General features: G+C 46.9%; 1 protein-coding gene across 2 annotated transcripts in view; it reads right to left on the reverse strand.

Annotated features, from left to right (window-relative positions):
- Positions 1-15700, reverse strand: part of EPB41L5 (erythrocyte membrane protein band 4.1 like 5) — a 1262314-nt gene that overhangs the window by 649704 nt on the left and 596910 nt on the right. For both annotated transcript variants that reach the window (XM_078682077.1, XM_078682078.1), the window contains exons 9-10: positions 14495-14582; positions 13749-13837 (exon numbers count right to left, since the gene is read on the reverse strand). In XM_078682077.1, the coding sequence (XP_078538203.1) occupies positions 13749-13837; positions 14495-14582 (177 nt within the window). The remainder of the gene's footprint in view (positions 1-13748; positions 13838-14494; positions 14583-15700) is intronic.

Here is a 15700-nt window from a genome sequence, read left to right on the forward strand (position 1 = left end):
CCATGTTGTTTATCAATTTCTTATATATTATGATATAGTTTTCTCGGGCAAGTGACCGTCCAGCACTATCTTCCAACTGGGAGGATTCAGGAGGGGAGGAGCCCCTCGGGAGAAGTGAGTGCAGTGCATGGCGAACTTGTGTGTTTCTAAAGCGCTCTGTTCGGTGTTAGAAATGGGATTTCGGGCTAGCTGAGACTTGCGTCAAAGCGAGGCAGAAACCACCACTCTAGTCAGGATAAGGAAGTTACGCTCCTAAAATAACCCCTGCTCACCCCCTCGGTACCTTGGCATGAGCAGTCAGGCTTATCCTAGAGGCAGTGTGTGAAGCATTTACACATAACTAACATTAATAGAGTGTACGTACTACAAAAGGACACCAGTTTAGAAAAATAGCCAATATTTGTGTACATGTTAAGGCAAGACCAATTACGATAAAATCCACAATACTATACTTAAAAATCTGCAGTTATCAAAATAAGTTTCAAGCACAGTTCCTTGATGTCAATAGCTCTGTCCAGGGCTATCACGGAGTCGTGAACAACAAATCCAACAGTTCTGGCTGGTCGCGTGCCTGGTACAGTGTCGGGAAGACCCGCAAACAGTACCTGTGAGAAATGCAGGGCGTTGAGGTCCTTGAAATCACTCTTGTTGCGGGTCGAGCTCCTCTCTGATAGAATCAGGAGCGCTGGCGCGGGCATCGGGTACTGCGGTGCGAAGTGCAGTGGTGCCGCGTGTGGTGCCCCCAGTTTGCGGTGCGAGCAGCGGCTTGGTGACAGCGTGAGATGGCGTTGTCGGTAAGACGAGGTTCGCTGTGCAAAATGGAGCCGGTGCTCGCCACGGTGCTAACAGGTCACGGTGCAAGCGGCGGCATAGTCGTTGCTGAAGCGCTGTCGTCGGCTGACGAACGAGAGTCGATGGCGCCAGCGTCGGTAGGCCAAGGCTGCGGTGCGGGATGAGGGCGGTGCGTCGGGTGACTTACGAGCGGTGCCCTCGAACCACGGTGCAATAATCTCAATCATTTTCATGACCAAGTCTGTGTGTAATAATAATTCTACAGGTCTTTTATGTAGAAAATGTTTGGTTGCAGTCATTCCAAACTCAGGGGTAATATTCGTACATACGGATATGACATCCAATGTGACTAGAATCATCTCATCATTCCACAATAAATCATTGATCATGTTTAAAACATGCTTCATATGTGTGTAAATGTAAATGTGTGTATACTTGTAAAGTGCACTATCACCTGAAAGGTATCTTGGCGCTGTATACCGCTGTGGAACCCTTCCTGGGTTTCCCTGTGAGATGCCCCCTTACTGGGCACCTCCAAGGTGAGGCCAGGCATCCTAGCGCTTTCGGGGCCATTGTGGAGATTAAGCAAGCTATTGCCCAGAGTTGCAGAGTGGGACCCATGATTAGAGTAGGCACCTAGGCGAAAATTATCGAGTCCGTGGACATTGAGCCCAAGACCCTGCCGTGTCGGGAATTGAACCCCGGTCCCGGGCCAGACCTCTGCCTCAGGGTCTGCCGCTCTAATCGGTGAGCCACACTTCTCCACTTATATATGATGGTAATTGTGGTACTAAGGGTTTCAAAAAAGTATCCACAAAGTGGGACAGGTGTTCAGTGGGTCCCCCTATACCAGACACTATTGGCTTGCCAGATGGAAAGGGGCAGATTTAAGAATCTTTGGTAAGGTATATAAACATGGAAATGTTGGTCTGTCAATCTTTAAGTATGTGTAGTCTTCAAGAGAAAGCAGCCCTGCCTCATACCAATTTCTGAGGTCCTTATCGACTGTTCTTGTGATACGTGCTATCGGATTTTCATCCAAGGCTGTATAACATGCTGTGTTCGCAAGCTGTGAATATATTTCATTATTATAGTCAGACCTGTTCATAAGTACTATACAGCCGCCTTTGTCCGCCTCCCTGATAATCAGATTCTCATCCTGTTTCAAAAGTATTAGTGCTGGTCTCTCCTGTTCAGTAAGATTGTATGTCCCTCTGTGTCTGCCTCTAATCTTATTGGTTGACACACAATCCAGTTCATCACAAACATTCTTGTAAAACACATCACAACAATTATCTGATGGGAGATTAGGGGTGCATTTTGATTTTGGTCTTAACCCACTCTCCTTTTATGGCCAATATCAATACCCATTTGATGCAAGAAACCTTTTTCATCCAAAGGGGTACCTTCTTCAGGATCCAGTGATGATAATAATACAGTATCTACCGAGTTTTGTATTGACATAGTGCTAAATGATATTGATCTATTCATTTCATCCGATCGAGTATGATGTGTAACAAAACGCCTTTTCAATTTAAGTTTTCTAACAAACTTGTACAAGTCAACCTTCAATTGTTCTTTTTTTTTACCACAGTAGACGGACAAAACCCAAAACCTTTCTGCAACACTTTAATCATTTCATTAGTTAACAGTAGATTGGACAGATTGATCACATTAACATTCATATGTTCCTGATCAGTCTCAGTACTCATTACTTCCTCTTGGTCCATGACCTGGTACACATGCCTGCTCTGTCGCTTGACTGATCACTTGGATCTCTTTCGTCATCTGGCTTTCCTTTTCTTGGCGTACGAGTATTGACCTTCCAGTTCCCTATTCTGATTTGCCTCATTTCTAATAAAAACAGTTGCTTCCAGAATCAGAGGTAACCTCAACCTGTTCAGTATTACTTTCATTATCACATGAGATGACACTGGAAGAGCTAGCTCTATCAATTCCTCCTTTCGCCCAACACTTGTTTCCTTATTAATCAAATGATCAAATTTACTGGCAAATGTAAAAACACTGCCAGATATTGCATCCACTGCAATGAGTCTACAAAAGCATAAATGAGTGCTAAATCAATAAAAAATAATGTAGCTGCAGCTGGCCCCTCTAGAGGCATAAAAATCTTCCCACACACGCTCTTTCCTTGTGCACATCAACCGCTCGCCAGCAGTGTACTAACGCTTCCAATGTCGTATAGCTGGTTTTGGTTTGTGCAGATGTTTGTATGCCAATATATGTCTAAAATGCAAATTACGAACTGGATACTGGGCAGTATTAATCATTGTCAGGATTCAACAAAAATTATGTCTTGAGCAGTTTAGGTCATAAAATGAATAATATATGCAGAAATAGTATGATTGTTCAGGTATTGAATATAATAGACAGTATGGCCTTAGTAGGCAACTTCACAGAACTTGAAGTGAAACATTATGTAGTGAAAAACTGAACAGGCCAGGCCAACAGAAGTAATATAACGCTTAAGGAACATTTAGCATTTGTTAATACCCTGCCTACTGATCTCTTACTCATGCATGATTATTATTAAAGGATTCTGAAGGCTGCTCAGTCCAAACAAATGTACAATTCAGGATGGACAGACTGGAACAACTAATTATCAATTAATCAACATTTTATATAGTTACGCAAGCCACTCACCGTCAGCAAGAGCACATTTACGCTGCGCACAGATCACCCTACAATGTTATACTGCTTATATAGTGACTAACTAATGTAAGCCAAACACTTTTTTTTACCAACTCACTATAGATTTTGATTGTGTGTAAACAAATTGGTTTCTGTTATGAATGATACCCCTGAGGGATGGTTAGTTTTGTACTGAAACCCTCCTAATGTTAAACCTACCACAGTTATCTCAGACATAACCATCATCTGATGTTTGTACTGTCTCGAAGACTGAAAAATCTGGAACTCCTCAAAACAGAGCGGGGGAATGGAAAAATAAAATCGGAAATAAAGAAAAGGACATTCTATGGTGCCTGATGTGGCTGTCCGTCACCTCCAGAGACGGACCACTCGGATCCGCAGCATGCAGTGTCTCATGGAAATAATGACTTGCTGTTGACCCAAACAAATGTTGGATCTAGAGAGGTACTTGGAAAGAAGAGTAATCTGCAAGGGGGAACATGCATTAGAAACTGGACTGCCTTTTGGTCAAAGACTTTGAGACTGTTGGCTCAAAGAATTGCTTCCTGTATGACCCCTGAGTCTGCATAAGGACTTTGTACTCACAGCCAGGTTGGGCAGACTTCAGTGGAGGAGCAGTTGCTTTAGCTAGATTACAAATATCCTCATTCTCTTGTAGAAGTGTTGAAGCCTCAATAAAGAGGGCTTCAAAAGCCTGGTCCATAAATGCATGGTAACATTTGCCAGGCTGCAGGCCTTCTTGGACTCAAGTCCCAGTTTTTAATTTTTTAGGAGGATGTCAGGGTGCAGATTCCAAATGTGACCGCTCCTGGGTAGAGGGCCTGTGCGACTGCCCATCCTGGAAGACCAAGATTGAGTGGTGTGGAATAGATCCAAGACTTGCACCTAGATCTTAAAACATCATGCTGGTTAACACAGGGAGACTGGTGCAGAAGGTTAGCCCTTGGGAAATGGGGACAGTAGGAGTGGCAACGGAAGCAGACGTATTGTGGCAGGCTTTCTAACTTTTTGCTTTACAGTAAGAGCATCCAAGAAGAAGTCTGAGCAGAGAGTGGAGGACAGCCCTGAGGCAAAGCTTGAACTTTGGGTTCAGCATATGGAAGGGGTTTGGCTACTCAAAGTTCAGTTGGGTCTGTCCTGGTGGATGAGAGGAGTCTAGCATATCTGTCATGGAGTCCATTTTCCCTGGGAGTTGAGAGGGAACACCGAGAGTAAAATATAAGAGTCCTGACGAGAACTGGGATTGCTACCTAGAGACGACAGAGAGCCCAAGCGTTGCATAGCGGGTTGGCCTGGACACTGCTCCGGACTCTCAAAGACCTGGATCAGCTGGATAGGGAAACTGTGTCACATACTTGTAGATTCAGTGTGCCTTTAGAAATTCTGAAAACAATGCTCAAATTATGGTTACAAATTAAGGCTACATAATGCGTTTTTCATTTGAGAAACAGAACAGCATACAAGAATGGAGTATATATCACACTGTCCCCTGAATAAAACTCAGCATGACATTGATTTTTTGAGATGTTTAATTTTTTCAGAATCTTGGCTTAAGATGCTCACTGAGTGAGCTCTTTATCGCATCATGCTAACAACCTAGTTGCATGTTCACTCACATACTTCACCAAATGTGGTGTTTATTGGAGGTGAATATTAGCAAAGCTCCAGAACACGAGACCTCTAGAAGTCATCAAATGTCAAAACGTTGCCCCTTAAGAATTTAGTGCAATACAAAGGCTGGGCCTTCAGAAAATATAAAAATGACACCAACAAGCCACATTCTGTCAAAGATATTTACTCTTCTCCAATACATTTCTATACAGGTCATAGTTCTTCTACTTACACTTTAAATACTTAAGAAGACTTGGGGGGCGCTAGAGGGCGCGCACACAGAATGGCCGCCTAACGGTGAGGCTCCTGTACCCTGGAGCATATATCCTCAATGAATCCTCACTTGCTTCTCACTTGCTGGAAGCTGAATGGTCCCAAAACCTGCTCGTTTTGCTACTGACCCGATCTTCCCGACTCGGTTCAAGTTTGGAGTGAATCCGGGCAGCGGCGCCTGCACACTGAGCTACGCCTGTTCCCCCTGGTGCGGTCACTGGAGCTGCTGAGGGAGGTGAGCCGGGCTGCCAAGTCTAGGCGAGGCCGGGGATTACCACGAGGTGGTGGGCCTCGTCTGCGGGCCCTGGTCAGGAACATCCTTGCCATAGCTTTCCTGCCTACGGAGTTGTTGTGCGAGTCCCCACCCTGTGCTACAGGCTGCTTCAAGAACCTACCTGCCGCTTGGAGCGACGTGGGCTGCTGTTGCCGTCCCTGGGTCCTGCCCGGAGCTGCTACGAGCTGCAGCCCCCTGCTACCGAGTGGCTAGCTGGTGACATCAGCGTGACCTGCCGGCGGATCTCGCGGGAGGCGTCCATTGAGGGGTCCGGCGCCTGCCTTGCAGAGCGGAGTCCCCAGGCACCTCGCTACAGCGCCACTGACTGCAGAGACGACCGTGATCGTCTACGATATATCCACGGCGCCATCGGAGGATTCTGCTGCTTCTGCCGCCATTACTGTGGGAGACCCGACGCGCGGCAGCGCTGTGCCAACTGTGGAGTCCCGTATTAACGGTTAGTGCACCTGAAGCTGGGGCGTACTCGAAGGGTGGCCCCATAACGCTGTGGCATAACATCTGCCTCCACTTTGCTGAGATCACGCACCTCCTAGCACTGGATTTGGCGGCAAGTTGGACCGCATTGCCACGAGCCTGAAGCCAACTCTACTGGCGGCGCCGGACGAAGCGTATTGTGTAAGGCCACCTCCTGCTTTCTGCCTGCACCAGGCGGCGCCTCCACGGACTGGGGTGAGCCTTCTGCGTTATTGGGGTACTTTATCTTTGTGGCTACCCTGCTGAGGACTTGTGGAGTTGGCAGCCCGGCATATCACTGTGTGTTATTGCCTTATTCCGAGTCAATAGTGGGCCACGTATATTACTGGCTCCCCTGGCGTTAGCAACCGCTGTTGTGCATATTGCGGAGGACTGTGCCTCCATTGCAGGCCTTTGAAGGGTCTGGCATCAGCATACGGGCTAGCATACGGGCTAGGAGATTGGCCGCGGTGGCACGATGGTTAGGCCAGACAACCGCCAACCGAAGCTATCCTTCGAGACCACAAGGAGGGGGCAGAAAGCGACGGTCGAGAGGCCCAGCATGAGCGGTGCAGGTGCAGCTAGCACTGCCCCTCCCCCTGACAGCCAAGATCTGCAGCAAATCCTACAAGAGATGCGGCAGGGCTTCGCCACAGTGGTGGACAAAGTGGACAGGATGTCATCTAGGATGGATGCCCTTGTCCACAAAGTTGATCAGCATGAAGAAAGGATTGCGGCTACTGAACAACGTATCTCCGACAATGATGACACCACGGCATCCCATACCACCCAACTAGCCCGGATGGACAACTTGCTGCGGGTCATCGCGGCTAAGAATGAGGATTTGGAGGCCCGCAGCAGACGCAACAACATTCACGTCACGGGCATACCAGAATCCACAGATACGGGCAGAATGGAACTGTATGTGGAGAAGATGTTCCTAACGTCCATTGGGGGGGGGGAATTCATTGTTGAGCGGGCGCACAGATCCCTAGGCCCGATGCCCAAACCAGGTACGCCGCCGAGGCCCATAATAGCCCATTTACTGAACTATCGCGACCGCGACACAGCTTTGAGAGCGGCACGTACCAAGCAGAATCTCTCCTATAACGGTGTTAACTTTTCCATTTACCCCGACTTCACTCCAATGGTCCAGGAAGAAAGACGCAAGTTTATTAAAATGAAGAAAAAATTGCGCATCACACAGATAGACTATGCCTTACTCTATCCGGCGAAACTCCGGATCACGCACCAAGGGAAGCAGCGCTTCTTCACTAACCCGCAAAAAGTGGAAGACTACTTAAAGGCAACTAAGAGGGCACAGAGAGGGATGCATGAACATGGCGCGCGGAGATGACCCACCTGCATCGGATGGGGACGCCTGAACTATCCTAGTTGCAGCGGATAACGGACTATGTGCGACGGCCCTGCATTGATGAGACAATGTTTCCTGTGCATAACGGACAAGTTCTGATACTTAGACAAGGAGCAGTGACCTACTTCCAGTGGTAATGTACTCCAGGGTCCACGACCCCTCCTCAGCCCCATTCGAGGGCGGTACACGTTGAGAGGCTAGAGGAGGGAGTTGTGGTTGTGCGCCCTTTGATGCTGTTCCCCCTGCGGGTATACCCCACACTTGGGTCTTGATTTTCGAGGTTTGTTTAGATTGGGAGGGAGGGAAAGTGGGTAGGGGTAAGGAGTACCTCCTCGGCGAGTTGGGGCTGCTGCGGAGAGTAGGGGGGAGGGGTGGGGAGGGTACGGGCGGCTGCTGGCATGATTGGGATGCAGTGGTGGGAGGGGGGTGGAGCAATGTCTATGAAGTTCTTTTCTTTACAGAGGGGGAGGGCCTGTTGTATGGAGTGTATGGCTATATGCCTCGATTGAGTAGAGATGTTCTTTTAGATTCCGATATGGCATGTTGCAATTCTACAGTGTGTTCTTTAACCTATGGCAGGGATAGGACTTGACGCGCAATTGAGTTGTATGTCATGGAATGTCAGGGGTCTTAATAATGCAAGGAAATGCCGTAATGTGATTGCACACTTGGATCGTCACCAAGTCCAAATCGCCATGCTGCAGGAGACGCACATATCACCACAGACTCGCACCACATTTGCAAGCAGGTGGGCCGGGGTCCGCTCTTTCTCGTCTTACTCCTCATAGGCAAGGGGGGGTGACTATCCTGATCAGGCGCAACTTCCCCTTTCAAGTGGTTGGTGAGGTTTCGGATGCAGAGGGCCGCTTTACTATGGTGTGGGGACACCTAGGTCGCGACACTACTACATTGGTGAACTGCTATGCCCCTAATGTGGATCAGCCTTCTTTCTTTACCACATTATGGGGTAAGATCCTCGACATAGGGTCCCAGCATATCATCTGGGGGGGCGACTTCAATGTGGCACTGGTGCCTCACCTAGATAGAGCGGACGGAGTGGCACTTTACAAGCCCAGATCCAGAGAAGCACTGGCGGGTGTGATCGAGGAGAGAGACTTGGTGGATAGCTGGCGACACCTACATCCATCCCGTAAAGAGGGCACGCACTTCACGTCACTGACTGGTACATGGGCACGACTGGATTATCTTTTGTTGTCTAGAGGAATGAGTGTTGGGGTGACTAGGGTGGAACACTTACCTAGGAAATACTCGGACCATAGCCCGGTTCTGGTACGCCTGCCGGTGCCCGGTTGGGACAACCCCCGACCGCATTGGAGGCTACAACCTGCGGCACTGCTGGATGCGGTGTTTCGCAATGAGCTTGGCGAGGAGATCGCTGCTTTCTTCCCTCGCAACAAGGGGTCTGTGGACTCGTTTGAAACGGTTTGGGAGGCGTTCAAAGTTACAGTCAGGGGATACTGCATATCGAAGAGCCTCGGAGTGCTGCGCGATATACAGCGCACAATACGCACCCTTGATAGAGACCTGAAAAGTCTAGAGGCTAGGATGATAGTGGGAGACAAAACTGAAGCACATGCAGAGTTTAGGGACAAATTGACAAAATAGGAGGAGGAAGCGGCCAGGGAAGCTAAATTTAAAGGAAAATATTGGCAAGCGAGAAAATATTGTGAGGGAGATAGACCTGGCAAGGCACTAGCGGTGCTGACACGTGCTCCCCACACTTCAAATATGATCCTCGAGGTCATAGATAACCAAGGCCAAACAGTCAGGGATACGGATGGTATACTGTCTGTGTTCGTGTCTCATTATCATGCGCTGTATACCACGGCCACGACCAATGACTTACTATACGACGACTTCTTAGGGGAAGTAGCTCTCTGTTGGCTCAGTGACGTTCACAGGACCTTCCTCGCCGCTCCCTTTGAATTGGACGAAATTAGAGATGCCATTATGTCACTCCAAAATGGTAAAGCTCCGGGCCTCGATGGGTTACGTGCAGAATTCTACAAGGCATACGTAGATATAATGGCTCCTGTCCTTCGAGAGATCTTTGAGGAATCTTTGGCTGATGGGATCCTTCCTCGCTCAATGCGAGAAGTCGTTATCACATCGCTCCTTAAGCCTGGTAAGAGCCCCAACACCTGTGACTCTTACCGCCCACTCTCGCTCTTAAATTGTGATGTAAAAATACTAGCTAAGGTGCTGGCCACCAGGCTGTCCCTCCTGATGACCCAAATTATATTACCTGACCAATCAGGATTTGTCCCTAGTCGATCCACTTCCCACAATCGGCGCACGTTCTCCTCGATTCGTACGGTGCACCCAGATCTCCCAGTTGCGGCGGTCTTCTTGGATGCCACTAAGGCCTTCGACTCGGTCGAATGGCCGTATCTATTTACTGTCCTGACCCGTATGGGATTCCCTAAGCTATTCATCTCCTGGGTCCAGTTACTTTATATGCAACATTCAGCGAAAGTACTGATCAACAGCTACCTTTCTCCCTCAATTGAGATTACAAGAGGCACCAGACAGGGGTGCCCGCTGTCCCCTCTCCTTTATGCGATAGCCGTTGAGCCCCTGGCTTGCAGGCTGCGACAGCTGCATCGTGAGGGTGCATTTCGCTGCTTTCAGCGTCAGCTTGATGTGTCGCTGTATGCGGACGACATAACGCTTTATGTCAAGGACCCGTTGCAAAACTTGAACCCCTGCTGAGGGAATTTGTTGTCTTCGGCAGATTGTCCGGAGTACATATCAATTGGGCTAAATCACAGTTCTATCCCCTCACGGACGCAGTCACCGACTTTCCTCTGGATTTTCCCTTAGAGTGGTGCCGATCCAACTTACGCTACCTGGGTATTCAAATAACACGAGATAAGGATGAAACACTGCGGCTCAACTATGGAGTTGCAATCACAAAGCTCACCGCATCGGTTGATCGCTGGATTTCTCTTCCCCTATCCATGGCTGGGAGGGCATCGCTTATTAAAATGGTGGTGCTGCCCCGCTTTTTGTATCTTTTTCTTAATATTCCTTATCACCCGGGCGTGTTTTTCTTCAAAACATTGACGGAACTGTGCAGGTTATTCTGGGGGAGTAAGCACCTACGACTCCGATGGTCGATATTGATTCAACCGTATGATAAGGGAGGCTTCGACATACCCGATTTTGAGGCTTACTATGTATGTGGGCAGGCACATTACGCCTATCATTGGATGACCCCCACACCTTTTATGCCTCAACTAGCAGTCGAGGACTGGATCGCGAATCCTCTTCCTCTGAGTGGGCTCATTCATTGACAAGTGGCGTCCATAGAAACTCCGTTTACTACGGTTACATGCACTGTGGATGCCTGGCGTCGCATGACGAAGATGCTGGGCTGCGCCATGCCATATTCTCCTCGGCTGCCATTGACATACCACCCTACGCTGGAACTCCAGTCGCTTTGTCAACGCCTGTAGGTCACCTGCTGGGGCGACCTCTTTACCGACAGCCAGTTCAACGCAGTGGATCTGTTTTTTAAAACTCATAACCCTACTCCTCTCGAATCGTTCTATTACCTGCGACTGCGTCAAGGGATGAAAGAGATTCTGCCTGACTTTCCTAAAGAACCTACGGTCCTGCCCCCCTTACACTTCATGCTATGCTCACAAGACAGCACGCATTTGGTGTCGGGTATGTATCGGCACGTCAGGGCATCCAGAACGGGGTTGGAGAACTCGGCCCGATCACACTGGGCTGCTGACCTGGCATTGGAGATCACTGAAGACCAGTGGCACTACTACTGCGACCTCATGGCTCGGATCTCCGCCAGCTGTAGGCTCAGGATGATTCACTATAAGTTCCTCCAACGATTATACTACACGCCGGTTAAAAGGCACTAGTTCCGCTTGTCCAGCGATGACAGATGTGAGCGCTGTCGCGCGGAGCACGCTGGATTCCTGCACTTGTCCTGGGAATGCCCCTTGATCCACGCCTACTGGCAGCAGGTGCATGTTGTCTTGAATCCATGGTCGGAGAACCAATAAGCCCTGATCCTTTATTGATGCTGCTGGAGTACACACCACGCATCCCTAAGACTTGCAGGAAATTCCTGGACATTGCTCTCCTTGCAAAACGTCGCGTGGCATGTAGATGGGGTCGTGGCAGGGCACCGAAGTTTAAGGAGTGGCTTGCAGATCTGACCCACTGTCAGGAACAGTCCACTATTTTCGCTGAAGCACTTCCGAACTCCAGTAAGCCTCGGGATGTCTGGGGCCCCTTGACCACATATTTACTTGCCCAGGGACATGAGGATGATGACTCTTCCGAACGGGATTTACAGACTGATGATGGTGGACAGGCGGCACTTACCCGGCCTACTTCATGATGCCACCTTTGAGCGGGGTATACTATTGGAAACTGACTACATGTGCGAATGCATGGGCGTGTATCTCCTACCTCATGTTACTGTTTATTGTTAATCTGTACGGAAGTCCAGTTACCTACCACTGTACATCTTTGAAATGAGCCAAACTGTGTTACCTATGTAATGGAAAGTGGCCTCTGGATGCTATCCCTGATGAACATGCATTTTATTTGATCAAGTACCTATCACTCAATGTGTTGTACTGCTTTACTGCCATGACTTATCTGAATGAAATGAAACAGGTGTTACTGTAACACTCCATACTGCCAACCTCTGGTTTGTTATGCAAAAAACTATAAATAAAGTTTATTAAAAAAAAATACTTAAGACTTCACCAAAATAGGATTGTCAAAACATGAACCCCGATGTATGAAGACATGACAAAGAACTACCATAACAAACTCAAGATGGACGGAACGCTGACACTTTTCAGACGCTCACCCCTTAGTCACCAATCTGTGTTTCACCGATCTTTAGCTCACTCCACCACCCCAGTTCAGATCCAGCCATATGCAAATCAGTCTTTTTTTAAAAAAAAAATGTTTCCCCATTCGCCTCTAACCTCAGCTGACCAAAGATCGGAAGGCTGCCATTGCTACTCAGAGTTGAGAAGTAGGCTGTAGAGTGATCTGTTCCACCCTTCATATACTACCTACCAATGGCATTAGCCAACATCACTCCAGTTGCTGCCCTCCCGTTGTTAAGGGGAGGGTGGTAATATTCTCTCCAGAATTTAAGACTGAAGCTGATACACAGTCTGAGAGTTACACTGAGGCCTAATCATAGGACAAGAAAAAAAAACCACACTAAACCAAGGTCCAGTTTAACAGGCTCCTCCAAATGGCGCGCTTCTTAGAGTTCTTCAATCGGGCCAGATCTATTTTGGAGGTTTTATATATTGAAGATAACAACTCTGCTTGTTTTGGGGGTGATGAATCGACCCATCTCCTACATATATCCCGCCTGGCCAACAAGATGGAGAAAAATAGGAAGTCTCCATCGGGACCGATGATATCACTAAATACACCGAAGATGATATGTTCCAAAAATTTGTATTGTACGTCCCAAAATAGAGGATAAACAGTCCCCAACTTCCCTCCAAAATTCAGAAAGAGACAGACCGGCCCAGAACATGTGCACATCTGAGGCACTTTCTAAATTACATTTTTTACACCTTGCTGGTGGGCCCTTCGAGATTTCTGAGAGCCTGGCTGGGGAAAAATAAGCTCTATGTGTCGTGAAATAATGATTTCTCCTCAGCCAAGCTGGCTTTACGACTGAGAAGAGAGCATTATAAGAAATCTTCCACAAATCCCCCAAATCTGTCCCCGGAATGGCTTCCCCCATAGCTCTTCAGCTAGCTTGAAATCGCAGTCAATAGTGTCCTCAATAGCCCAGTAGAAGAAAGATCTCCTTCTTGGATACCGGCCTATTAGTCAGATGGTCTTCCAGGGGGTGCCCCCGGCCTAGCGAACTACTCAAACTCTGGACCAGCTTAATAACTGTAGATACTTAAACCTTGATACTCCTCCCGCCACTTTGTCACTCAACATAGCCCAGGGTAAGAGAACCATCAACCGCAAATCAGTCTTGACCCTGTGCCTCATGGGAACAGTCCAGCCTGAACCGCTAAGCAATGTCTTCCCTGGACAGGAAACAAGCATCCTGGGACTGGTTTCAGGGTGGCGAATTGAGCTAAAGAATTATGATGAATTCAACACAAATGTGTGATTGGGGGTGAGTGTCTGAAAAGTTTAATTGCTCTGTCCATCTACTTGTGTTTGCTTTGTTTGCCCCAAGAACTACCATACACAGAATAAACTGCCATCAAATAAGTGAATTTCACTTACCAGAAAAATAACCCAATTTTCGTCTCCCCTTCAAAAACCAGCACTCCTGTTGGGGTAAGTCCCAGATGATAATCGTTTCCGTCTCGGGCCTAGTAAATAAGGATTCCAGCATTATTTACATCATTCCTTACATTAAGAGCATCACAATCAATTCGCAAAGTATTCTTTCTACAGCAGATAGAATCAATGTTTTATTTTAGGGCTCTAGCGAGGGTGGGACACATTTAGAAACGTTAATACTGCATGAGCCAAATCGAATTAACCCAATCTCCTGCTTTGCTACAGTGATTCATCAATAAGACTCCTGCTACATGATTTTTTCCCAAGAGTCCAAGACTTTTTCAGGTAGTCTTTTGAAGGGAAAGAGCACACAGCCACATTGATGAACTATACAGAATACAATGAGCCATACAAAGGGGAAGCCTTTTGACAATTTCTATCGCTACCTTTGACAGAAGATTCTCCTAAAGGGCACAAGAGGGCACCACATTTATGCCCTAGCCTTGGAATAGGCAGCCCGTATATCTATGCTGCACCAAGATGGGAATAAGGCAAGTGCTCCCAATCAACCTTTAACACAAAATACAGCAGTGATTAATCACGTGTTCAATTACTGATCAAAACAATACATAAAGACAAAAAACAACTTTGAGTGGGCTAAATAAGCAAGAGTGAATACAAAAAAGTATTGAGGGCACTACATTTGTGATCTTAATTACCTTTTTAGCCACCTCACGCGTACTCACCTTCACAACATGCATGTCCACGCCATACATTTCAAGCCATTTGGCCTTGTTCAAGTAGTTAGTTTCTGCTTCTTCAGGCATCTGTCCTCTAAAAACAAAAAACAAAATTCCAAATCAAACAAGTAATGCTAGTATTGGCTCAAAAATCACAATTTTCATTGTGGGTGTCAACCATGCAGCAGGACTACATTAACCACACACCTGCAAAGCGTAACATGATCACCATCTTCAATCAACTTTTTTCTGTGTTGATAATCAAATACTAATATTAAATGTGTCCTTGAATTTGCACATTCTATTTCACTGGGAGGTGGAAAGGTTATATGTGAACCTAGGTTTGTCTCGCGCTGCAAAGCTTTTGCTAGTGGTGAGTAACAAGTTTCCTTTTCAGCATAAACCTACTATTGAATCATATGCTCTACAATGACTGCATAGAACCAGTATCCCTCATGTGTAGGTGACTGTGAAGAGGGAGCAATAGTGAAACACGAACTGAGTGACTGCCATCCTTACTGTGACTGAATATTGACACCGCAATATTTAGTAAAGTGCGTAAAGAGGACTATGCGGTTGCACACAAATCACTTAAAAACATTCCATATGTATGTTTAAGAAGTACTTTATTTATAGTGAAAAATGGCCTGGCTTGTATACAAGTGTTTCCTGCCAATAAGTATGATGATTAGAACGTCTCTACAATCCATGCAGTAATTGTGACCTTTGCCGCCATCTTACCTGAAGTTTGCCAGTCAAGGGAAACAAACAAAATGCTGCCTTTAACCAATTATTGGTGTTATGTCCACAAGGTAAAAGACTTTCAACTAACTTCTAGAAGGTTTTCATGGATTTTAGAAAACAATTGACAAATATATTGTTTGATTATTATGAAAAGATGGATGTACCCTTTGGGAACAAACAATGAATGTGTTCTCATTACCAATTTATCTAGAAGTTGCAGTAAAAATGGCAGCTTCAATTGCATGTACCTGGAATTCATAAACCCTGCGAATAAAAATTAACTATTGACTGTGAGGTGCTCTAATGTTAATTAGTGCACGGATTCAAAAGGAAGCAAAATGACAATAGCCTTTGTATAACTGTTCTCAAATTGACTTGGAGAGGTTTATTCGACAGAGTACACATCAGCTTATCTGCTTCTGGAAAATTATCAATGGTGAAAAGTTACTTACTTTACGCTTGCTGAGG

This window comes from Lissotriton helveticus, chromosome 3_1 (genome assembly GCF_964261635.1).
Source record: "Lissotriton helveticus chromosome 3_1, aLisHel1.1, whole genome shotgun sequence".
NCBI lineage: Eukaryota > Metazoa > Chordata > Amphibia > Caudata > Salamandridae > Lissotriton > Lissotriton helveticus.